The following is a 26,052-nucleotide window of genomic DNA, read 5'->3' on the forward strand; positions in this document are numbered from 1 at the left end:
CAACTTGATTTCCTTGTTTCCTGGTGGCTTTGGTGGTACCGTGATATGTTCGGAGGTTGTCATAGTGTTACTTTTGATGTACAATAACATATAGTTAAATCAAAAAATGATTCTTTTTGTTATTATTTATTTATTTATTCTTTTTTTTTTTTATGAATTCAAAGGCGCGCGCGCGCGACTGGTTGACAGACTGTCACGTGACTTTTCCCGGAAGTGGCGCAGGGATCTGGTCCGAACATGTCTCTGGACAAATAAGTTCATATTTGTTTGTTTTCGGGCTGTAAACATGACGGATTTTCTCTCGAAGATAAAGAAGCGCATTCCTGAGAAAAAGAAGAGAACTTTGACTCAGAGCGACGTCCAAAAATGGGGCTTAAAGGGTGAAGTGCTTTCCTATTAAAATGAATGGCTGTTTTTTTTTTATTGTTTGTTATTTACGTCATTACAAACTTGCTACGCATAACTATGTATAATGTATAAACGCATTTTTAATAGGCTTAACTTTTATGTGTAGTAAATGCTAAAGACCACTAGCATGTTGTGATTAAAGGTCAATTACTGATCTTTACTTTATCTAAGGTGCAATAAAGGTGTGTAGGCTTTTATCTTGTATTCTGTTTCTATGAGATTAAACGGATGTATAACTGCATTTGTAACTCTTTAATAACACATGGTAGACTCCCTCCTGTGTTTCCACCTTTCAGCCTATTACAATGTGTTATTTTGAAGTAATGCATGACGTTTATTATTACTTTATCTCGACAGGAATACAGTTAAGACACTACCAGTTGGACGGTGTGCACTGGCTGACGCAGTGCCTTGAAAACCAGGAAGGATGCATCTTAGGAGACGAGATGGGACTGGGGAAAACATGTCAGGTGAATGTCGTCTTGTTGTACAAACCTGAATAAACTTCCCGCTGTGGTGAGACCTTGCTTTTTATTTACTTTTTCCTGCAGACCATCTCTTTGCTCTTGTACATCTGTGGCGCTGTTGGAAAGAAGGGACCGTTTTTAGTCGTGAGCCCTTTATCCGTCATGGAGAACTGGAGGAAGGAGATGGAAAGGTGATTATTCTCTTCATTCATTCACTCAAGTATTCACAAGTATTCTTTGTGAGTCACCTGTTTATATGGTCCCTTAATTTGAATGCAAATTGTTTTTTTTTCCAGTTTTGCCCCCTCTCTGAAAGTTTTGTGCTACCAAGGAGACAAAGAAAGACGAGCAGAGATTCAACAAGACGCCAAAACCAAAGATTTCCATGTTCTACTAACGACATATGAGGTTAGACAAAGTGCTCAGCTAAATTTATTTTCAGTTTAACATTCTTCTCCCTTTTCAGATGTGCCTCAGGGATGCTTCGTTTTTCAAAAAGTACGTTGAATTTGATGATAATGTGTTTTTGTTTTTCTTCTCTCCAGTAACTCACACTGTTCGCTTGTGTCTTAGGTGGAAATGGGAAGCTCTGGTCGTGGATGAGGCTCACAGACTGAAGAATCAAAGCTCGTTGCTGCATCAAACTCTGACAGAAGTGAGTATTTAGATCAGTCTTTATCACGAGGCTCGGTCAAGAAGCATTCATGAGGTGTGAGGTCAACGAGGTATTTTATAAGGTGTAAGTATTTTGTTTCAATTAGTAAGGAAAGGAAAAGAAGACAGAAGATGGGTTGCCTTGATCTGTTTCATATTTAGGCTTATTGACCAGTGGTTATAGTTATAGATATAGTTATGGTTATAGCCATAGCCACCGCAGCACGGGGCTCTGTGGGCTTTCTGATTGGACAGGCCGAAGAACCAAAACAAGCTACTTTCACATGATGTTTTCAGCTATGCATAAATCAACATTAAATTGTCATTGTTAACATAATAATTTAAAGTCTCACCATGTAACATTTCACCCAATAAATAGAATAAATTGCAATCGCTTATTTTATTATTTTATGTGTTTGCTGTGAGCGACTCACCTCTGCTAAGACCTGGTTTGTAACTTTAATGGGAGCAGCCTGTCTCCATGGAGATGTTGACCAAAGGCAGCCAAATATGAGATTTGAATAGGTTAAGTACTCATCGAAATCCATTCTTTAATTACCCACTGCAAAGCATTTTGTGGGTCTAGCCGGTCATTGGGAGCATGTTTTGTATTGCTGGGAATCCAAAATGTTACACAGTTATTATACTTCTATATTATACTACTGCATATCTAGAGACACAGATAAAAAAGTCACAGTTTCTGCAAGGTATACCTTAAATAAAGTACTGGTATACAAATTATAGCATTGTGAACATAAAACCATGACCATAAAATTGATTTAAAATGTAGATTCTCAAAGCCTCTTAATGGTTGGTGCCTCCATAAAGAATTACAGTATTAGGGTAAACTAACTAACACCAGCTGAACATCTGTCTACTTTGTTATACTATTGCTAACGTTGCTAAGGTTACGTGTAAGAAAAGCCCTTTATATGTCTTAATGTTTTGTAATACAAAATCTGCTTCTTTTGTTTGCTATTTTTAGTTCTCAATGGGATTCAGGGTGCTCTTGACTGGCACTCCGATCCAAAACAACCTGCAGGAGCTGTACTCCCTGTTGAGCTTCATTCAGCCCAGTGTCTTCACAGCAGACGACACTGACACCTTCATCAGCTGTTTCGGTGATGTGCAAAAACGACCAGAGCTGGGTGAGACAGAGCTGTTTATCTCTTACAATAGACACTGGATACAAGGAACTGTTAAGATGTTTTACAATGAGGTGATCAATGAGACCAACTAAGCCTATGTTTTATAATATAATATAAAATGGAAAAAGAAGAAGGAAAACGCACCTTTTAGGGCTGAGCGATATATCGATATTTAAGATATATCGATATATTTTTTAATGAGATTAATTATTAATTAATATATATTGATATAGATCTGCTCTGTAATACTTATTTTATAGGCTATGTTTATTTATTTGATTTATTTAACCATGCACATTACGGAGCTTTGTTATACAGTGTTTATGTTTACATTTTATAGTGTGTTTTCAATAAAGCTACTGGTATTTGGCTTTGGCTTTGACTCACATTTCATTTCACAGCTCTCACTTTGAGGAAAAAATATCGGGATATATATCGTATATCGATTTTCAACCTAAATAGATATATGACTTTTGATTTGCACTGCAAAAAGTAAATATCAAGCATTGGCTTAAATGTCTTGAATTGAGAAAATGTTACTTGCTTTGAGCGGTTTTCACTCATTTAGACTTTTTTCCTGATCTGACCAAGTTTACTTTGCTCTTTTGAGGACGTTTATGACTAGTTCTGAGGTAAATCTCACTTGAAATAAGAAAGTAAAACTGCCAATGAGATAAGTCCCATGTTCTTACCCCATTGGCAAAGAAAATTGCTTGAAACAAGGACAACATGTATTGAAACGAGTCAGAAACATCTCAAAGCAAGTAAAATAATCTGGATCAAAAGCCCAACTATATCTTTCCTTGTCAAAACATCTCAAATTCGGATTATTATGCTAAAAGTGAGACTTTTATACTAATCTAGTTCATTAGTTTTTGCAGTGTGCAAGTAAAGATTTCCCACCAAATATCACAACAAATGTCTACAACATACTGTACATTTGTAAACAATACTGTGTACATTGAACTTAAAGTAAACATTTGACTTCAGAATAATACTTCACTTTAATGCTGTGTTTGAAGCTGCTGAGCTCCAGAGCGTCCTGGAGCCGTTTCTGTTGCGTCGCGTGAAGTCAGAGGTGGCCCTCGATCTCCCGAAGAAGACGGAGCTGGTGATGTACCACGGCATGACGGCGCTGCAGAAGAAATACTACAAAGCCATTCTCACAAAGGACCTGGGTGAGACCTCTCCTTCAAACACTATAATCTGCAAATGTTATTTTGGCCATAACGTTGTGATCACTGAGAGGGAAAACAGTGTGGTGTCTGTTGTCACGTTAGGTGTGAGATGTTTTAGTCTGTAACTGAAGATTTTTTACAGTAAGATTTGTTACAACTGTGTCAGCTCTTGTTGCACGGTGGCGCAGCGGTTAGCGCTCACGCCTCACAGCTAGAATGTCCCGGGTTCGATTCCCACCTGGACCGGGCCTTTCTGTGTGGAGTTTACATGTTCTCCCCGTGTCTGCGTAGGTTTCTTCCGGGTACTCCGGTTTCCCCTACCACTAAAAACACGTACAATAGATTCCCCTCTGGGGCCAGGACTCCCCTGAAAAAGAGATTCTTCCTATCCTGGTTAAATATTTAAAGGTCAATAAAAAAATGTGTCTGACTCTGAAGTGAGAAGGACACAAACGACACAACAGTATTACAGAAGAAGTCAATGTTCTTAGAGTTATTGTTATACACAGTACATCAGTGTCTTGGTTTTGGACTTACTAACTAACCTCTTAACCCTGCCTGAACCGAGCACAGTTTCTCCAGTTTGGCTTTAACCAAATATAAAAGCTTCTTGAAAAAAACTTGAAAATAGTGACGAAAAAAGCCACAAAATATCAACAAAAATGGGACAAACACATACTGGAAAAGCTACAATAACACAATAAAAAAAGGTCACAAAAACAAAGAGGGAAGCAAGGGGAAAAAGCGATGAAAAAGCAACCAAAAAGCCCCAGAAGTGCGACAAAGTAGTGTCAAAAAAGCAACAAAGAAGCGACAGAAACAACTGCCGAAAAAACACACACAAAGTAACACAATAAAAAAAGCGACAAAAACCAGACAAAAAAGTGTCAAAAAAAAAAGAGACAAAAGCGAGACAGATAAGCAACAAAAAAAAAAAACTAACAGTTTATAGGTCTTAGCTTTCAAATGAGGTGTTATCCGAACTGTAGAAACTGCTCTGGGTTAAGGCGGGTGGTAAGAGGTTTTTAACTTGGTCGTCTTAACTTTATGCCTTGTGCCTGTTTGACGCAGACTATTGTTTTTTGTGTTTTTCTAGAGGCTTTTGGAAGCGAAGGCAGTAAGACCCGTCTGCTGAACATCCTGGTGCAACTGAGGAAGTGTGGGATCCACCCGTATCTGTTTGACGGTGAGTTATATATGTGAATAAATGCCTTACCTTCATAAATAAGTCAGATAGATAGAAGTACATATAAAACAATGTGTGTTACAGGCGTGGAGCCAGAGCCCTTTGTGATGGGGGAGCATTTGGTTGAAGCCAGTGGGAAGTTCTGCCTCTTGGACAGCATGTTGAGCTATCTGCACAAAGGGTGAGTTTAGATTGAGCACTTGGCGCCATCTGCTGGACATTTAGATCATTCACTCTTGTTCACATGATTAAACACTTCTTTCATTTCTATATAATGTTTGTACTTAGGGGGCATAGAGTGCTGCTGTTCTCTCAGATGACGCGGACTTTGGACATACTTCAGGACTACCTGGAGTACAGAGGTAAGAGCAGCGAGCAAAGCCTTTTAAACATAGTGACTGCTGTTGACAAACAAAGCACACTCTGACTTTTATATTTTTTAACCTCTTAACCCGCGCCTGAACCGAGCACATTTTCTCCAGTTTGGCTTTAATCAAATCTAAAAGCTTCTTGAATAAAGTGTCAATATAGCAATAAGAACTAGACAAAAGCGAGGACGAAAATGCAACAAATGAGAAACAAAAACATTGACAGAAATCTACAAAAGCGCAACAGAAAAGTGACAAAAAGCGATGAAAATGTGGCAGAAAAATGACAAAAAAATGACAAAAAAGTGACGACAGTGTGAGGAAAACTTTCCATTTAGATCAGTTTTGTAGGTCTTTCAACTGAGGCATTACTCTGGCCCATAGGCTGTGACCTTATGGATTTGGGTAAAGCTGAACTGGAGGAAATGCACGCGGTTAAAGCCCCCTACATGTTCCAGCTAATGTGTAGAATGAGCCCAGACCGATTCACCACAACTGCCTCTAAAATCCTGCACTGTCACTGAATAAGTTGTTACTTCGGGTTTGAATTGCCGTCATGCACGAGCTTAATATAGAAGGTGCAGTTACACGTATGACCTGAGGTGGCAGTAGTGAGTATAAAATGCCCAACTTGCATCTAGTTAACTGTTATTTTGCTTTTGTCATGCAAATAAGGGCGGAGAGACATTAGCTGTTAGAGCCAGATTTCTTTGTGCATTTATTCTCTCTTCAGTACAAAAATCTTATACTTTTGACCGGCTATTATTTATCATTCAAAATGCACCAGAATGCCGGAACTCTCATCTCAATCCCGATTGTACCTGTAAAGTCTCATTTTAGTGCTTGGTGGTTTCTTTCCACAAGCTGTGATGACTCTAGACAAGGCATCTTCATTTTTGAATGGCCTTGCTGGACCTGTTATCCTATTCAACAGTGCACTTTGAGCTCCTTGCACATTTCTCCTGGTTTAAGTGATAATGTGATCAGTGATTGCTTTGGCAGCGCCTTTAGATTCATAAATTGTGGTGTCTATTCAGGTTACAGCTACGAGCGGCTGGACGGATCAGTTCGTGGAGAGGAACGAAATTTAGCCGTGAAAAACTTCAGCACCAACGACATCTTTGTGTTTCTGCTCAGCACCAAAGCAGGTGATAAAGTGTTGCTGCTGCAGACGGCCGGGTTTGGCTTTAGAGGTTATATTTGAATAATATCAGTGAGAACAGAGCTGTTTGTTTCCTGTCTAAACGGCAGAAACTGAGAGAGGAAAAGGGACTGATGAGCGATAAGAGCTTGAGGTGCTCACAGATGCAACTTCCTTTCACTCGTAAACCTGCTGAATAGGCATTTTTCTGTACACAATTGGTTTGCATGCATTGTTTTTTTGGGGGGGAAACCTAACAGCAGCAGACACTATTTAACTTTGCATTGATCATACTTAATGATAATCATAATTTCAAACAAATCACAATGAATAAACAGAGAGAACTTACAAAATGATGCACAAAATAACCACAGTTAAACGTAACATTGCAGAAGTCCTACATGACCTTGTCTCTTCTACTATAATTTCAGTTTCTTTTCCTGTCAGATAAATTCGACTGTCTCAGCGTTTACCACCACAGCGTTCCACTCTGCAGTATTGTTTCCGCTCCTCTTGTTTAGGTGGCGTGGGCATGAACCTGACCGCTGCAGACACGGTGATCTTCATGGACACAGATTTTAACCCTCAGAACGACCTCCAGGCGGCCGCTCGCTGCCACAGGATCGGACAGAACAGGTATTTGCAAAATCACTGCACATTTATGAATATGAATAAAAATTCACGACCATTACGAGGCTTCAGAAGATATCACAACAATCTATAATATCACAACAATCTATAATATCACAACAATCTATAATATCACAACAATCTATAATATCACAACAATCTATAATATCACAACAATCTATAATATCACAACAATCTATAGGCCTGCAGCGTGTGATGATGTCGATATGAGTAGGGAAACAAAGTATAAAACATGCAGATCAGTGTTACTTTTATGAACTGAAAGGTTGATTATTATGATTAAAACTATGACTAAAGTTTTCCGATAATTTTCATTGACTACAAAAGTAAAAAAAATAATCAAAATATAGGACTAAAAATAAAAGTTTTAGACAAAGGTTGAAGGAGTTTTACATCATTTAAATTCAATGCCAAACGAAACAGGTCTGTGGTTTGTTCAGTGTGGAAGCAATGAATTTGATTAAATACGTTTGAACTGCCTCCTGTGGACCCACCACCCGCAGAGGGATCCGTAGGGGTCGGGTGCGGAGAGGACTGGGTGGCAGTCAGAGGCAGGTGCCTCGACGACCTGGTCCGCATGCACAGCTTCTGGCGTTCGGGACATGGAACGTCACCTCGCTGGGGGGGAAGGAGCCTGAGCTTGTGCGGGAGGTGGAGAGATACCGACTAGATATAGTCGGGCTCACCTCCACGCACAGCTTGGGTTCCGGATCTCAACTCCTGGAGAGAGGCTGGACTCTCCATTTTTCTGGAGTTGCCCGCGGGGAGAGGCGGCGGGCTGGGGTGGGTTTGCTCATATCCCCCCAGCTCAGCCGCCACGTGTTGGAGTTCACCCCGGTGGACGAGAGGGTCGCGTCCCTACGCCTTCGGGTCGGGGACAGGTCTCTCACCGTTGTTTCGGCCTACGGGCCCAACATCGGTGCAGAGTACCCGGCCTTCTTGGAGTCCCTGGGAGGGGTACTAGATAGTGCTCCGACTGGGGACTCCATTGTTCTGCTGGGGGACTTCAACGCCCATGTGGGTAACGACAGTGAGACCTGGGAGGGGGTGATTGGGAAGAACGGCCTCCCCGATCTGAACCCGAGTGGTGTTCTGTTATTGGACTTCTGTGCTAGTCACGGTTTGTCCATAACGAACACCATGTTCGAGCACAAGGGTGTCCATAAGTGCACGTGGCACCAGGACACCCTAGGCAGGAGGTCGATGATCGACTTTGTAGTTGTGTCGTCTGACCTCCGGCCGCGTGTCTCGGACACTCGGGTGAAGAGAGGGGCTGAGCTGTCAACTGATCACCACCTGGTGGTGAGCTGGATCCGCTGGCAGGGGAGGAAGCCGGTCAGACCTGGCAGGCCCAAACGTGTTGTGAGGGTCTGCTGGGAACGTCTGGTGGATCCCTCTGTCAGTGGGGTCTTCAGCTCCCACCTCCGGAAGAGCTTCACCCAGATTCCGGGGGAGGCGGGGGACATGGAGTCAGAGTGGACTCTGTTCTCCTCCTCCATTGTCGATGCGGCTGCTCGTAGTTGTGGCCGTAAGGTCTCTGGTGCCTGTCGCGGCGGAAATCCCAGAACCCGGTGGTGGTGCCCGGAAGTAAGGGATGCCGTCAAGCTGAAGAAGGAGTCCTACCTGGCCTTGTTGGCATGTGGGACTCCTGAGGCAGCTGAGAGGTACCGGCAGGCCAAGCGTGCTGCGGCTCGTGCGGTCGCAGAGGCAAAAACTCGGGTCTGGGAGGAGTTCGGGGAGGCCATGGAGGAAGACTATCGGTCGGCCTCGAAGAGATTCTGGCAAACCATCCGGCGCCTCAGGAGGGGGAAGCAGTGCTTCACCAACACTGTTTACAGTGCGGGTGGGGGGCTGCTGACCTCGACTGGGGATGTCGTCGGGCGGTGGAAGGAGTACTTCGAGGACCTCCTCAATCCCGTCGTCACGTCTTCCAATGAGGAAGCAGAGGCTGGGGACTCGGAGGTGGGCTCGCCCATCACCGGGGCTGAAGTCACCAAGGTGGTGAGAAAGCTCCTTGGTGGCAAGGCTCCGGGGGTGGATGAGATTCGCCCTGAGTACCTTAAGTCTCTGGATGTTGTAGGACTGTCTTGGCTGACACGTCTCTGCAACATCGCGTGGCGGTCGGGGACAGTGCCTCTGGATTGGCAGACCGGGGTGGTGGTCCCTCTCTTTAAAAAGGGGGATCGGAGGGTGTGTTCCAATTACAGAGGAATCACCCTCCTTAGCCTCCCCGGTAAGGTCTATTCCGGGGTGCTGGAGAGGAGGATCCGGCCGATAGTTGAACCTCGGATCCAGGAGGAACAATGCGGTTTTCGTCCTGGTCGTGGCACACTGGACCAACTCTATACCCTTCATCGGGTACTCGAGGGTTCGTGGGAGTTCGCCCAACCAGTCCACATGTGTTTTGTGGATCTGGAGAAAGCGTTCGACCGCGTCCCTCGTGGTGCCCTGTGGGGGGTGCTCCGGGAGTATGGGGTCCGGGGCCCTCTGCTAAGGGCTGTCCGTTCCCTGTATGACCGCAGCAGGAGCTTGGTTCGCATTGCCGGCAGTAAGTCAGACCTGTTCCCGGTGCGTGTTGGTCTCCGCCAGGGCTGCCCTTTGTCACCGGTTCTGTTCATTACTTTTATGGACAGAATTTCTAGGCGCAGCCAGGGGCCGGAGGGTGTCCGGTTTGGGAGCCTCAGAGTCTCATCTCTGCTGTTTGCGGACGATGTTGTTCTGATGGCTTCAACGAACCAGGACCTTCAGCACGCACTGGGGCGGTTTGCAGCCGAGTGTGTAGCGGCCGGGATGAGGATCAGCACCTCCAAATCCGAGGCCATGGTTCTCCACCGGAAAAAGGTGGCTTCCCCTCTTCAGGTCGGTGGGGAGTCCTTGCCTCAAGTGGAGGAGTTCAAGTATCTCGGGATCTTGTTCACGAGTGAGGGACGGAAGGAGCGTGAGATCGATAGACGGATCGGTGCGGCGTCAGCAGTGATGCGGTCGCTGTATCGGTCTGTCGTGGTGAAGAGGGAGCTGAGTCGGAGGGCAAAGCTCTCGATTTACCGATCGATCTACGTTCCCACCCTCACCTATGGTCATGAGATCTGGGTAATGACCGAAAGGACAAGATCGCGAATACAAGCGGCCGAAATGAGTTTCCTTCGCAGGGTGGCTGGGCGCACCCTCCGAGATCGGGTGAGGAGCTCAGTTACCCGGGAGGAGCTCGGAGTAGAGTCGCTGCTCCTTCACGTCGAAAGGAGCCAGCTGAGGTGGCTCGGGCATCTGTTTCGGATGCCTCCTGGTCGCCTCCCGCGGGAGGTGTTCCAGGCATGTCCTAGTGGGACAAGGCCTCGTGGAAGGCCCAGGACACGGTGGTGGGACTATGTCTCCGAGCTGGCCTGGTGTCGCCTCGGGGTCCCCCCAGAACAGCTGGAGGAGGTGTGTGTGGATCGGGAAGTTTGGGCATCTCTGCTGAGACTGCTGCCCCCGCGACCCGGCCCCGGATAAAGCGGAAGAAAATGGATGGATGGATGGACGTTTGAACTGCTGGGTTTCAGGTGACATCGCAGCTTCTAAAGGCCTATAATATTATATAGAGGTAAAATTATTTAGTTTTTGAGGATATTTTTGGTCTTGTACAGAGAGATTATGGACCCAGTGACTGATATTAATGATCATTTTTGTAATTCATACATTTTCTTTTTAGATACGACTTGTGAAAGTGTAATGCAGTTAACAGGAAAAAGTTGCTCCTGCCCCCACCTGTGACATCCTCACATTCTAGAACCTGAAAACCACCAATACCATGATATGAATGTAAAGTTGACTTAATTTTAGAATTAGTCAATTAAATGTACATATATTTACTTTCATTTATATTCTTTTGCCCCTTTTAAAGTCATAATTAATTCCTCCTAGCAAATAGAATTAATTCATAGAACTGTAGTTGCATTTGTAACTTTAGTTTTACTCACTAGACCAGTGTTTTTCAACCTTTGTTGAGCCAAGGCACATTTTTTTCATTGAGAAAATCACGAGGCACACTACGAGCAGAAAATGTTCTCATCATAGTGTCTTCACTAGGAACACTGCATATACTCACTAACTACCTGATATGGAAGAGTATAATATGGTATAATATACTCTCTATACCAATCACTAGACAGCATAGACACTCAAAAACAGTACATTGTTTGTGGATAATGATGCATTTGTTTAAAAAAAAACAACTGGGTGAGATTGGATAATTTCCCAAGGCACACCAGACAATATCTCACGGCACACTAGTGTGCCACGGCACGGTGGTTGAAAAACACTGCACTACACAATACACCCACTTAAAGTTTAATTTAAGATTTAGCAAAAAAATTGTACCCAATTTTCTTTCAGTTTGACCATTTTTGTGATGTGTACAGTTTGACACTGACAGGAGGTGACATAGATAGAGGCAAAAAAATTGAAACTGTTGCCATGCCAACCATGTTAAGTCAATGGGAAATGACTCAGGGCCAGATCTTGTGGTGGCGCACGGAGGGACCCAGGCTCTTGGCGAATTATTTTCCGAGTGGCGGAGCTATATGTGCACCGTTCGCCACTTGTGAGGGGGCGTCACAAGAGGAGGTGACTGCACTGATGGCACTGCTGACATTCACTTCCTCGTTTACATTGCGCTTCCTTGTGTTCTTTCTTAAGCCTCTCTCACAGGTCAAACTAAAACAATCTTCATGTCTCGAGAGAGAGAAACAGCTACAGCGTCCACTGTGGCGCGGATCAGCCCTCGCTTGGCGTGAACACGAAACAAAACAAATGCACATGTTCACCCTCCACTCCCCCACAAACCCCTCAACCGACCGCAGAGTCGATTTGGTTGGAGGAAAAAGTGTGTTTCCACCCACTTAAATGCGCTAAGTCTGGAGTGGCAAGATCACAAATGCGCTCCTGCTGAGCGCAAAATGTCTCGCTATCGTCTGCGTTTTGAGACTCAAGATAGGACTGCTATGGAACCTTACCAATATCTTTTCTTCCAACATTTCTTAATTACATAAATTGCTATGGTCATAATTACAAAAGGATTAAAAACCTGTCATATGCACTTTAAAGCTTTCGGTTCATTGTACTTAAAGGGGCTAGAGTTTTTATTCATCATTATTTCATTTTATGCTCACTACTACTTCTATATTAAGCTCGTGCATGACGGCACTTCAGACCAGAAATAACACCTTTTTGAGTGACAGTGCAGGATTTTAGAGGCAGTTGTGGTGAACAGGTCTGAGCTCATTCTACACATTAGGACATTACTGGAACATGTAGGGGGAGGAAAACACTTAATTTTAGCATTTGGAAACTCTGTAGTCGATTAACTACGCATTACTGTTTGCACATTATCCCGTTCTTCTTTTGATTGCACAATTTTTTCCTATCTATTTGCACTCCCTGAGGATTCTTGGGAACTGATGTAACAAGTAAATTTCTCTATTGTGAGATCAATAAAGTGGATTTTCTTCTGCAACTAAAAAAGAGACCAAACCAACAAACTGGAGGCCTAGCTCATGACCAAAACTGAAACTTCCTTTTAGATTCTCCTTATGACTGCACATCATCTTCCACACTTTGGAAGACGACATACTGATTTACTTTTTCTCTCAGGCCTGTGAAAATCATCCGTCTTCTTGCGCGGGACACGGTGGAGGAGATCATGTACTCCAGAGCGGTGTCCAAGCTGCACCTCACCAACACCGTCATAGAAGAGGGGCGCTTCTCTCTCATGGAGCAGGCGCAGTCCGCCGCCGCCGGGCTGCAGGTCTCTGTCAACGCTTCACCCTTTTATCAGATTGTGGTTTTAATTCGAGCACAACTCACTCGTGCTTCCTGCCCCCAACAGCTCAGCGAGATCTTGAAGTTTGGTGTCGATAAACTCCTGTCTTCAGACGAGAGCTCGGTCCAGGAAGTGAAGCTTGAAAACATCATGGGTTTGTCTGAAAACGGGCAGTGGTTGGATGATGAAGAGTCTGCTGCAGCTAAAGGCGATGAGGAGGAAGAGGAGAGCAGCTCGGAAACTGAGGGCCAGAGTATGGAATTATAACACAACACACTTAACCATAAAATCAAGTGGTTTATTGGCATTTGCCCCCATTTTCCCTCTTTCCATCACATGACACTGGTTAAGAAATAATAAGATAATCACTTCTCCTTTTACATTCACCCTGTCGCCCTTGATTTCTGGCCACATGACTCTAATTATGTACCACACAATTAAAACAATCATCAGTAATCAATCAACATATTGTATAAATGAAAGATCACAATTCCCCAGAGTGTTTCTTTACTGCTGCTCACACAGACTCTCTCCTGTTTTAGATCACATGTACTACTTCGAGGGCAAAGACTACAGTAAAGACCCGAGTTCTGAGGACCAGCGCAGTTTTGAGCGCCTGATGGAGGAGCAGCTTTCAGAGTTGCAGCGAGTGTCAGGAGAGGGGCGCGCCCTGAGACACAAGGCCTCTGTAGGACATTACTGATCTATATCATTCCTCCTGGCAAATCGAATTCATTCATAGAACCGCATTTGCATTTGTCACTTTCGTTTTACTCACTGCTCAATATATGACCCACTTAAAGTGCATAATGACACTTAAGACATGATTTTTGCTAAAACATAGTTAACACAATTCTATTTAAAATTTGGCAAAAAAAAGAAAAATGTTCTCCAATTCTATAGTTGACAATTTTTTTGAAGTTCATAGTTTCCCTTCCTTATTGGATACTGACAGGAAGTGACCTAGATAGAGGCAAACAATAGGCGTGTTTAAGATGAGCCAGGCGGGCTCAGGCGCTGCAGGCGCCTTGCTCTCGCCGGAGCATCAGGCCGTGTGTGTCTATTGCGCCATGCAGCGTAAATAACTGCTATCTTTACCTTAATCTTTTCTTCCAACATTTCTTAACTAAATTATTGCTTCACTGAAATTAACTGATAATTATTAATTACAACATACGAGAGGTCGACCGATGTGGATTTTTCTAATGCCGATGCCGATTTTTGGGGATTTTATTAGCTGATGCCGATATTTTTGGCCGATTTTTCCAAATGTCTGGTCTGTAATCCTGTAAAACATAAATACTCACTCCAGCAGTGGCCAATTTTATTATTATTATATTATTATTTTGGGTGATTCCATCATAGTTTCTGTCCCAGGCCTGATTATTTGCCATTCGCATTACCATATTGCATTATGCACGGCGATTAAAAACTCAGAGATTGAATTCTCCGGGTTCTGTGCTTCAAAATGACCTGCAGCATGTCCATATTGACTGAGGTTTAGTCAAACTTGTATTTAACAAACTTGTAGCAAACCAATTTTCATTGCTATGTTTCTCTGTTCCCCTGAGGCCTAGGAAGTTGTGTGAGGACTCATTTTAAAGCCCTGACTTCGCTCTTTCCAAGTCTCTATCACTTTCGGTCCCGTAGATATCGGCTTTTATCGGCACTAGATCGGCCGATAGCCGATACTGTAAAACAAACAAATAAATAAATAAATAAATGGTAGCACTAAGTTTGACAGTACCATTGATACATTGTACTCTGTAACAATGTGCAATAACATGTACCTATGAGTTAGATACACAATGTAATAATATGTATTTGTAGTTTGTAGGTACATAGTGTTATAAGACATAACTCTAACCTAAAGCCCTAACCCTAAGGGTCTCGTGTCCTATTAAATTATGTACCTATATACTAATACAAGTTATTCCATTGTGCATCTAACTCATAGATACAAGTTATTACACATTGTTGCAAAGCACATTACATTATTGTACTAAATTTAGTTAGATAAAATGTATCAACGTATTGTAAAATAAAATATCGGCCCAATATCGGCTGGTCAATATTTTGGTCGACCTCTACAACAGATGTCATCCATCTAAATAAGTTGTATTTTCAAAAGCATTAAAACCTGTCATGTGCTCTTTAAAGTTTTCGGTTGTGCTGCTAAAAGAATTTGAAATAGATGAATTAAAATGCCCTCTGGCTTTAACATTCCAAGTATGATACGGCATGTTGATGTAACAACACTGTGTAAATCAGAATCAGATCTCAAGTTTACTGATTTGACACTTTGCTGGTCTAGGTTTCACTGTCGTTAGTTCTCCCCACGAGGAAGCGCCGGGCCCTCAGCGACGAAGAGCTCGAGCTCAGACGCCAGCGGAGGAAAGAAGCTGCAGCCAAACGCGCCAAAACCCAAGAGGAGCTCAAGAAGAGGCAGCAAGAGGAGAAATACAAGAAAAAGTAAACTATTGGCTATATTGATGGGAGAACGCTGATTTTATAACAATTATCCATTTTGCATTTATTGAGAGATTTTGTTGTGACTTCAGGATGGCGTGGTGGGAGTCGTGTGGCTACAGATCTCGTTGCCTCGCGTCTGTGGACAGTGACGAAGAGGAGGAGGAGGAGGAAGGGGACGACATGGACAGCATCAGCTCCACTGACTCTGAGGCCAACGCCATTCACTACGTTTTGGGAGACGTCACTCACCCACACGCCGCCAAAGAGGACGCCATCATTGTGCACTGTGTTGGTACGGCCCAAAAACATTCACATCAATCCCACATTCCCGTCTGTTTCATTTCAGATCGGATACAAGCGCTGACATTGACAAATACATGTTTTGTAGATGATTCGGGCCGATGGGGCAGAGGAGGCTTGTTCACAGCTCTCGAGGTCAGATCAGACGCACCAAAGAAGCAATATGAGCTGGCTGGCAAAATGAAAGGTCAGATTTTCAGTATATTTCTGATTAGTCAGTGCTAACCAGTGTGCAGTTGCTCAAAACAAACTGGTGATGGTTTATTTCAGACTTGGAACTCGGAAACGTGCTGCTTTTCCCCATTGACGACAAACAGTCCAGAATGGATGGCCAGGATCAGGTAACTTAAAGCATTAAAGGGATGTTTCAGGATTTTTGACATAGGGCCTCATTTTCTAGTTTTCCAGAGTGTTGTTGATTTCTGGAGACATATATATCATTTTAATTCATCCAGTCCTTATATTTGAAGAGTTTAGTGGTGCTAGGCTAGTGCTAGGCTAGCGCATGTCTATGGTAACTAGTAGCCTGCATTAAAAACAGTCTGACCCAAGCACAGTGCACCTGAGGCAAATCACTTACAACATCAGACTAACCATATAAATGTCTGTGTTGACTGACAAATGTTTGAAATATAACCATTTTTCATTTAAAAGAAGTTATATTTGAGCAGCATCAGCTTCCTGGTTGTAGCTACGCAGCGGCGGAGTGATCTGCTAGGTTACCGGATCTACAGCAGTTTGTTTACCTGCATTACTACACGTGGAATTCACAAAGGAGCTTTCTACAAATCAGATATGGCAACTTTTGGAGGATGACCCCATGGTTTTGAAGAGGTTTTTAATGCAGGCTACTAGTTACCATAGCACTAGCACTAGCCTAGCACCGCTAAACTCTTCAAATATAAAGACTGTATGAATTAAAATTATACATCTCCAGAAATCAGCAACACTCTGGATAACTAGGAAATGAGGCCCTATGTCAAAAATCCTGAAATATCCCTTTAAATGACCTTTATTTAACTTTTATTTAACTAATTAGAGATATACAAGGGTTTCATGTACTTCACCCAAATCTAAAAGCTTCTCGACTGGAGTTTACAGCCTATTGGTCAGTGTAACGCCTCATTTGAAAGCTATGACCTACAAAACTCATCTAAGCTTCTTCATTGTTATGATTTTTGTCGTTTTTGGTTGTGTTTTCATCAAGTTTTTCATGCTTTTTTCACATGTTTTGGTCACATTTTTGCACATTACACTAAACAAACAAACGGCCAAAACGCTACAAAACAGCAATGAAAACAACTAAAACCTGATGACAAAAACAACGAAGAAGCTCAGATGAGTTTTGTAGGTCTTAGCTTTCAAATGAGATGTTACTTTGGCCTATAGGCTACAGTCGAGAAGCTTTTAGATTTGGGTTAAACTGGAGAAAATGTGCTTGGTTAAACTATTCATAGAGTGTAGGTCTAGAGTAGACGATGCAGCAGCAGAGAAAAGCTACATCACGAACTCCCAACACTTTCAGGGACCTCAGAAAATATTAAAGCTGTTGTTATCTATGTATGTACTTATAGTAGAGTATGTGTATTTTGGCGCCAACACAGTAAACACAGCACTTAGGCTTTCACCACTCACTAACGCAGTAAATCTAAAGTCTCACTCTGCGCTCATGGCAAAATACATTTAACTGACTCATGTGAACAATTGGGATCGCTGCACCACCTGCACAATTCAGGTTGAGCTGCTTTAAACGGACCGAGAGCGACACATCTCAATTATGTGCTTTTGCAATTGTTAAATGCATATGTATGTAAGTTTTTATGATGAATAAAGGGCATGATTTATCAAATGATTTCTATTAGAGATGCGCGTGTGGACCCGAAACCCGCCGTCAACCCGCCGCGGGGCCCGCGGATTCGGTCGGGTCGGGTACCTCAAAATTACGGCAAACTTCGGGTGCGGGTGGGTCGGGTTACAAAGCGCACTTTTTTTTTTTCCTTATATTGTTGGCTTACTACATACAGTGCATTCTTATCCATAAATGTCACAAAAGTCGACTGTGTTTAGTTGAATGTTTAGTTTTAAGGGGTAAACGTGCCATAGCATGTTATGTTTAGATGTCACCTGGACGATCGCTTCTGTATGACTTTGATCACCGCTACAGATGCGTCACAATAGTCGTGCCCAAGCACATGATGACACACACATGTGATGAAAGTAATGCATCAACAAGAGGCAAGGTGAAACTAATATAAAAGACACCGCATCTTACTGACCTGAGGAGGGCAACTTCTTAGCGTCAGGTAAAGCTGCTCCACTTTAGTCCAAACTCCGTTTACTTGACAGAAAGACTCGTCCATGATGTGGTGGAAGTAAAGTCTCATGATAGTTTCTGCTCATTGTTTCCTGATAAGTCAATTTGCAATTTCAAAGGTTCCTCAGCGGTGCAGTAGCAAAACACAACATCAAGTGCTAATTCTCCTGTAAACTCGGCGTCACGTGGCGCGCTCCCGTTTGAGTGATATCCAGCTGCTGCGTGACTCATGCAGCAGTTTTTTAATGTGCGCGGGTCAGGTCGGGTCGGCAAACTGAGAGGCTTTTCTCCAGGTCGGGTGGGTCGGGTTTAAATTACAGCGGGTCGGGTTGGTGCGGGTCAGAAGAAAAGCCGACCCGCGCATCTCTAATTTCTATATATTGCTCTGCCCTATTTTGAACAATTTCAAAGGTTTCATCAGTGGTAAATTGCTTTGATTGTCAGTGATGTCGTCTGATGGTAACCTTAGTGTGAAGAATAAGAAAAAACTCCAGAGGATCGGGAACATGAGCTCAAAGATCATTGGGAAGCCAGAGATCTTTGAGTCTATATGAGACAGATGGCAGTGGACATCATAAATGACTCTTTCCACCCGATAAATAACAAGTCTAATGAGTATCTACCGTCAGGACGGAGATACAAACATTTTTAAGAACTCTTTTGTGCTGAGTGAGAGCAGTAAAAGCGGAAAACTCTTTAAATTTGCAAATGAAACTGTTCTTCGCTTTTTTAAATGTTTATTAAGCTACAATGACTTTGCAGCATGTATTACAAGAAATGTGGTGCCACATGATGATGTTCTGGAAGTTGATGGGTTTTTATGTGTCTTAAAGGGATATTTCAGGATTTTTGACATAGGGCCTCATTTCCTAGTTATTCAGAGTGTTGCTGGTACTTGGAGATATTTTTTTTGTAATTCATGCAGTTCTTATGTTTGAAGAGTTTCGTGGCGCTAGGCTAATGCAAGGCTAGCGCATTTCTATGGTATCAGCTAGCCTGCGTTAAAAACAGTCTGACCCGCTCCACAGTGCACCTGAGGCAAATCACTTATAACGCCAGGGTAACGATATAAATGTCTGTGTCGATAGAATAATTTTAACCATTTTGCATTTAAAATACCTTATATTTGAGCATCATCTGCTTCGTGGTTGTATAAGCTACGCAGCGGCGGAGTGATCTGCTAGAAAATAGTCCCTCAAAATGCGATCATTCATGTGATGCAAGGTCAGTTATATTACAACAATTATTCTATCGACACAGACATTTATATGGTTAGTCTGGTGTTATAAGTGATTTGCCTCAGGTGCTCTGTGGAGTGCATAAGACTGTTTTTAACGCAGGCTAGCTGACATCGTAGGAATGCGCTAGCCTTGCATTAGCCTAGCGTCACGAAACTTTTCAAACATAAGAACTGCATGAATTACCCCAAAAAATATCTCCAGGTACCAGCAACACTCTGGATTACTAGGAAATGAGGCCCTATGTCAAAAATCCTGAAATATCCCTTTAAAGGTGACATACCAAAGGCAAATTTCCACCTTGGTGGACAATAAAGTTGTCGTATTCGTATACAGAAATGTACATCCTCTGTATAAGCAGTAATATAACTTTTTCAGACTTCAGCTTAACTTTGGTGCAACATGTATAAATATACTGTCTGTACTACAATGAACTTTTCCAATGAAAGAAAAGTACCAGTTCTACCAGTCAAATAAGTGGAGTGTGAGGCTTGCTGTACACTTGTTCAGGATGTTGGTGGCTTGTAAACGTATTTCTGCAACAGTTCAGATGAAGATGTGATGCTGTGATAAGATGCTTTACTCTGATTGTGTCTGGTCTGTTCACAACAGTTGGCCCTGATAGTGGCTCAGCAGCGAGATAAAGCCAACAACTTATCAGGCATCTTTTTGACTGCACTCGAGGAAGGCCTAAAGAAAATCTACACTGCCGCCAAAAGAAGCAAAGGTAATGCACAGTGCACGTTATATTGTTTTATAATGTTACTAAAGGTATATGGTTCTTCAGAGAGTTCTTACTTCACTGGGATTGGCTAAAGCAGCCAGTCCCTCTCTCAGAGCGTGACTGGGATGGGCCAGTAGGAGGAGTGCGTGGGGAAAGGAGAAGGACAGTGAGGGTTTGGAATTTGTTATCAACATTTCAATACCCCTTTGTATTTTGTGGTTATGAAAAAAAGTTTTGAAACTCTAGGTTAATCAATGTCAGTTTTCAACAAAGACTTAAAGCTGTTTACTGGGACTGGGCCGGTCGAGCATTAATCATATGAAATGCAATTAAAAATAAATAAATGATTAATGGGGAAAAGGGTATTTTATTTCATTCATAACATTAACTTCATGTCTGTGGTTTTGGTTCTAAGTCATTGATACAGCACAGGCACACACATAAAAAATGTTGCATAAACTAGGTATTGTATCGAAAAATAAATAGACAATGCGACCCAGTCGTAACTTCTTGTGATATAAGGTTTTTGTGCATTTGTGAACTTGGACATGCCTTTCGCACATAGCAGCCGTTTGATTTTGGCACAGCACATAATGACACTGGCTTTTGTTCACACAGTATTTAAGTCAATGTCAAATGTCAAGATAAGATCAGTTCATTCTTCCAAAACATCTAAGTGGTTCGAGTAATTATGGCTCGACTCGCTTGACGAGGTTTGTCTGTCAGAGCTGTGTTTTGAAGGAGATGGCACATGCAGTCTCATAATAGAGATGTTGCACAATTTTTAATTATGAGATGTCCTGGCCAAAGGACTGAGTCAAAGCAACCACTTGCACAACTGAAAATGAGTGCAGATCTGGAATGAGAAAAACACTGTATCACTTTCTTCTTTCTTTTAACCTGTTTAACTGCCTCATATTAAACCTGCCGGAGGAGAAACAAAGTATTGTTTAAGCAAAGCAAAGCATTCACTAATGCATCCTTAAAGGGATATTTCAGGATTTTTGACATAGGGCCTCATTTCCTAGTTATCCAGAGTGTTGCTGATTTCTAGAGATATTTTTTTTTGTAATTCATGCAGTTCTTATATTTGAAGAGTTTCGTGGCGCTAGGCTAATGCAAGGCTAGCGCATTTCTACGGTATCAGCTAGCCTGCATTAAAAACAGTCTGACCCGCTCCACAGAGCACCTGAGGCAAATCACTTATAACGCCAGACTAACCATATAAATGTCTGTGTCGATAGAATAATTTTAACCATTTTGCATTTAAAATACCTCATATTTGAGCAGCATCAGCTTCGTGGTTGTATAAGCTACGCAACGGCGGAGTGATCTGCTAGAAAATAGTCCCTCAAAATGCGATCATTCATGTGATGCAAGGTCAGTTATATTCCAAAAAATATTCTATCCACAGGCATTTATATCATCAGTCTGGTGTTATAGGTGATTTGCCTCAGGTGCACGCTGCTCGCTGATACCTTAGAAATGCGCAACACTCTGGATAACTAGAATAACATAGGCCCTATGCCAAAAATCCTGAAATATCCCTTTAACGCTGAAACATTATGATGCAACAAAGATGAGACTTGTGTGCAATGTTTAGTGGACTCTGGGTTACTAACTAGCATATCATTCGTGTTTTTCCCTGATTCTCCAAGAGCTCAGAAAGTAGAGCCTGGACGGTCTGACCTGTGGTGGTGTCACATTTGCTTCATCTGCTTCAACACTTTGTGCCTAGATCACAGTGTCATGTCAACAGCTGGTCTTGTCCTTGCGTGACTTTTCTTTTCTGCCAAACACAGCGAGCGTTCATCTGCCTCGGATCGGCCACTCCACGAAGGGCTTTAACTGGTACGGCACCGAGCGGCTGATCAGGAAGTACCTGGCCACACGAGGCGTCCCCACGTACATGTAATCAACTTTCTTTCTTTCATGTAGTTAAGCAAAAATATGTCATAGAATAGATCACTCAACTTGACAGGAAGGTATTTGAATACAAGGTGCGAGTTTTTGAAATGGTATCGTAATCCTATTAATATCTTGCAAGCCTCTTTCCTGTAAAGTTGGTCAAAAATTGCATTGTGGATACATGCGTGAGGGAATATTATGGTCCAGTGTTTCATAGTTGGTGACACTGGATGGAAAAAGATAATGCAATAATTCCGCTTCTCAGTAATTCACTTGGTAATTGATTATATTTAGTGTGTTTATCATGGAAAATTTCTGCTTGCAGATTTCTAACTAACCTCTCCCGGTTTTCTTACTTGATCTACTTTTAACCCACATTTGCAGATACTATCACAGCCGCTCTGCCAAGAACTCCTCTGCCCCTCCCCAAACGTCACCGCCCGTCCCCTCAGCTTCCTGTCCCCGACCGCAGCGACGTGACGCTCTTTCAGACGAATCCCAGACAGAGCAAGCCCCTGGTCCCTCCACCGCCGCCTCTCCAACGCCACCTCAAAGCAGCTGCTCCGAGCTGCCCAGCTTCATGCGAGGAGTCCGCGTTCACTTCTACAACCTGCTCGCGTCAGACCGGAAGAGGCTTGCTCGCTACCTCGTCACATATCCTTAACAAGAAAGAAAAAAGTGGGGGGAATCAGCGGGATCTTTGATGACAGTTTTGGCCGAGAAGATTGGGTGCATATCCTCTTAACTTCACATTTCGTTGACACAAATGAGATTACATAAGATGACACGGATGCCCCCGGGTTTTAGGTGACATCAAAAGACCTGTACTGTGACACTGAGATCGGGTTTCTTCCATTAATATGCAAATACATGGGTATAGTTGGATAAAGTTGTAAGTAATGTTTATTTTTGAAGTGCTTTTCACAGATAAAATCACAAAACCTCCACAAGAGAATAGGTAAATGAAAACAATATGAAAGTCATCAGCCAAAAGCTTTCTTAAATAAAGGCGTCTTCAGATCCTTTTTAAAGGAGCAGGCCACCATTATTACATACTGAGATATGTTCTTGCCTGAGCTTAGACGAGTTGATGCGTACCTGTCTGGTCTTTGTGCGCTCAGTCACACACAAGGCCCAAAGATGTTGTTAGCATTCGGCCTCTCCCAATGTATTCCTATAGCTCCAAATGGGGGTGAAGTTGGAAGCTACCACTCTCTTCCACGGGCACACACGCAGACCAGACAGGTATGTATCAACTCGTCAAAGCTCAGGTAAGAACATATCTCAGTGTGGAAAAAAGAGACCGCAGTCAGCCATGCGCGGAGACAGTGACAGGGCGTTCCACAGTCTGGGGACAACAGACTGAAATGACAGGTCCCCTCAGGTCTTGGGGACTGCAAGCAGGTACAAGCAGGAAAGTCAGAACCAACGTTTTGATTAAGTAAGTAACTGCATTATTGTCATTGTGCAACCGTACAACGAAATTGTGTTCAGGTGTTAGTCCTGAGACGCTGCAGCCAACCTGACCTGCATGTTTTTGGAGGTTGGGGAAACCGTAGTACCCGGAGGAAATCTGCCTGCCTTCAGTTCAATTTTAAATCAATCCTGAATTCCACAATTATACATTTTCCTTTCCCAAAACAAGTGTCCCGACTTGCCAGAGTTTCAGAAAAAGGGGTCCAAACTAAACTAGTGGAATTATAATGTAGACAGTGGAAAAGGGTGTCCAGTAAAATAAGGGGCAGTGGGATAAGACTGTTTATGTGGCGATATCACACGGTTATGATTTTCTCATCTTGAAATTGTCAGCATAAAAGTACACATAAAATCAAGGAACCATTCATTAAGTACAGTTACTCGTAGAGTTTGTTTGAATTGTCTTGTCAAAAAGGATGACGATTGTGCCTTAATGTCTTGACACTTATGACGGAGACGAGGAGGACGTGATGAGCTCAGAGGTCACACACCTCGTTGCTGAGGTGGATGGCAAGATCCATTTACAGGTTAATCTGAAGTTCACATTCAAAGCCTCCATCAAGAAAATCTGTATAAGCTGCTCTAAAAGTACTTGCTTTGTCTGACGCAGGAGCTTGAGGAGATGGTGGGGCGGCATACCCAGGCCATCGCTGTGGAGAAGGACTGGCTCGAGTCCTGCTTTTCCAAACAGCGGGTGGTGGACACTTCACAGTTTCTGCTGCTCAAATAGATTTAGTTTTTTAACCATATTTGGAAATGAAAATGATTACTTGCAAATGTCTGCTTCTGAATGCACTAAATATTCAATGCTATACCACTGACCTTTTTGTGTTGACTGAATACAAATATCTAAATCTACAGGTATTGTGGATTCTCCCTATTGTATAGAATTTTAAGATCTTACTCAACTGTATGAGCTAAGGCTGAATAAAGAGCTGTTTATGAATTTCCTTGTCTTTAAAAGAGAATACAAATCCTTTTTTTTCGACAGATTTGCAAATGTTTTTTAACCTCTCAACCCCCACATGAACCAAGCACATTTTCTTTAGTTCGGCTTTACCCAAATATAACAACTTCTTCTTTTTTAGGCCTCATTTCATTATAACACCTCATTTCAAAGCTACAAAATTGATTGGCTTTGTTGACGTCGCTTTTTGATTTTTTTAGCATCAGTTTTTTATTCCTTTTTCTTTGCTGCGTTTTTGTCACTTTTTGTTGCCTTTTCATTTTTGTCACTTTATTGTTGTGTTTGTTGCGTTTGCACCACATTGCTGTCTCGTTCTTTCCTCTGTTTTGAAGCTTTTAGATTTGGGTTGTGCCAAACTGGAGAAAATGTGCTAGGTTCAGGTGGGGGTTCAGCCTAATGTTAAGCTACTATGTTGTCAAAGTAAAGCAACAATATCTCCATGGAAATGAGCTCTTTCATCGCCGCTTTCATCCTAACGTTAACTCTTAATGTTATGTGAACTTTGCTCTTTCTCACAAAAATAAACGCCCGTTTGAGAAGAAAGCATGAAATGTACGGAGGCCCAAAAGTTCCCTTAACAGAGAAAACAAAATTCAGTGGCTCAAAAGACAGCCTAATTGAGGAAATGTTTTTTTTTTTTTTTTTTTTTTTTGCCACAGCACACAAGGAAGGATTTTTCTGTATTTATTTGTGTCTTCGTACATCGGTGCATGAATGAGAGAGTGAATGGGTGACTGGTTCCTTTCCTGTAAAACGCTTTGGGCCTGTTGAAGGTGGAAAAGCGCTCTATAAGTGGAGACCATTTACCATTTTACCATTGTAATGCTCCCCAGTTGTCTGTGAAATTTATTTTTGCTCACTCCACTCCTACGCAGCCTGTTCCCTAAAAGGGTAAACAGGCGGGCGGAGCCTCCACAGAGCTCTGGAGCTTGATCGACAGGCTCTAATTGCATTGAAAAGACTTCTCATTTAACCCCAACATGAACCGAGCACATTTTCTATAGCTCGGCTTTACCCAAACCTAAACATTTCTCGACTGTAGCTTTTTCGTTGCTCATTGTTGCGTTTTTTGTGTCAATCTTCCTTGCCTTTTCGTTGCAAACTCGAGAAAATGTGCTAGGTTCAGCCTAATGTTAAGCTATGTGTTGTCAACGTAAAGCAACAATATCTCCATGGAAACAAGCTCTGTCATCACCGCTTTCATCTAACATTAACACTTAACGTTATGTGAACTTTGCTCTTTCTCACAAAAATAAACGCCCGTTTGAGAAGAAAGCATGTATTTATGTGATTTATAAGGTGAAATGTACGGAGGCCCAAAAGTTCCCTTAACAGAGAAACAAAAAAATCAGTGGCTCAAAAGACAGCCTAATTGAGGAAATGTTTTTTTTTGTTATTTTTTTTGCCACAGCACACAAGGAAGGATTTTTATGTATTTATTTGTGTCTTCGTACATCGGTGCATGAATGAGAGAGTGAATGGGTGACTGGTTCCTTTCCTGTAAAACGCTTTGGGCCTGTTGAAGGTGGAAAAGCGCTCTATAAGTGGAGACCATTTACCATTTTACCATTGTAATGCTCCCCAGTCGTCTGTGAAATTTATTTTTGCTCACTTCACTCCTACGCAGCCTGTTCCCTAAAAGTGTAAACAGGCGG

General features: G+C 42.6%; 1 protein-coding gene across 1 annotated transcript; it reads left to right on the forward strand.

Annotated features, from left to right (window-relative positions):
- Positions 1 to 202: 202 nt before the first annotated feature.
- chd1l (chromodomain helicase DNA binding protein 1-like) lies at positions 203 to 24,166 on the forward strand. The gene is made up of 25 exons (XM_079574874.1): positions 203 to 380; positions 766 to 878; positions 960 to 1,066; positions 1,172 to 1,283; positions 1,342 to 1,373; positions 1,449 to 1,530; positions 2,515 to 2,677; positions 3,700 to 3,855; positions 4,952 to 5,041; positions 5,126 to 5,222; positions 5,330 to 5,403; positions 6,447 to 6,557; positions 7,072 to 7,186; positions 12,830 to 12,983; positions 13,065 to 13,251; positions 13,541 to 13,686; positions 15,313 to 15,470; positions 15,560 to 15,762; positions 15,859 to 15,957; positions 16,041 to 16,111; positions 19,935 to 20,049; positions 21,849 to 21,957; positions 22,339 to 22,605; positions 23,873 to 23,957; positions 24,041 to 24,166. The coding sequence occupies exons 1-25, from the start codon at positions 287 to 289 to the stop codon at positions 24,158 to 24,160; spliced, it is 3,060 nt and encodes a 1,019-aa protein (XP_079431000.1). The 5' UTR covers positions 203 to 286; the 3' UTR covers positions 24,161 to 24,166.
- Positions 24,167 to 26,052: the final 1,886 nt, after the last annotated feature.

The sequence above is a fragment of the Gobius niger genome (assembly GCF_951799975.1).
Source record: "Gobius niger genome assembly, chromosome: 17".
NCBI lineage: Eukaryota > Metazoa > Chordata > Actinopteri > Gobiiformes > Gobiidae > Gobius > Gobius niger.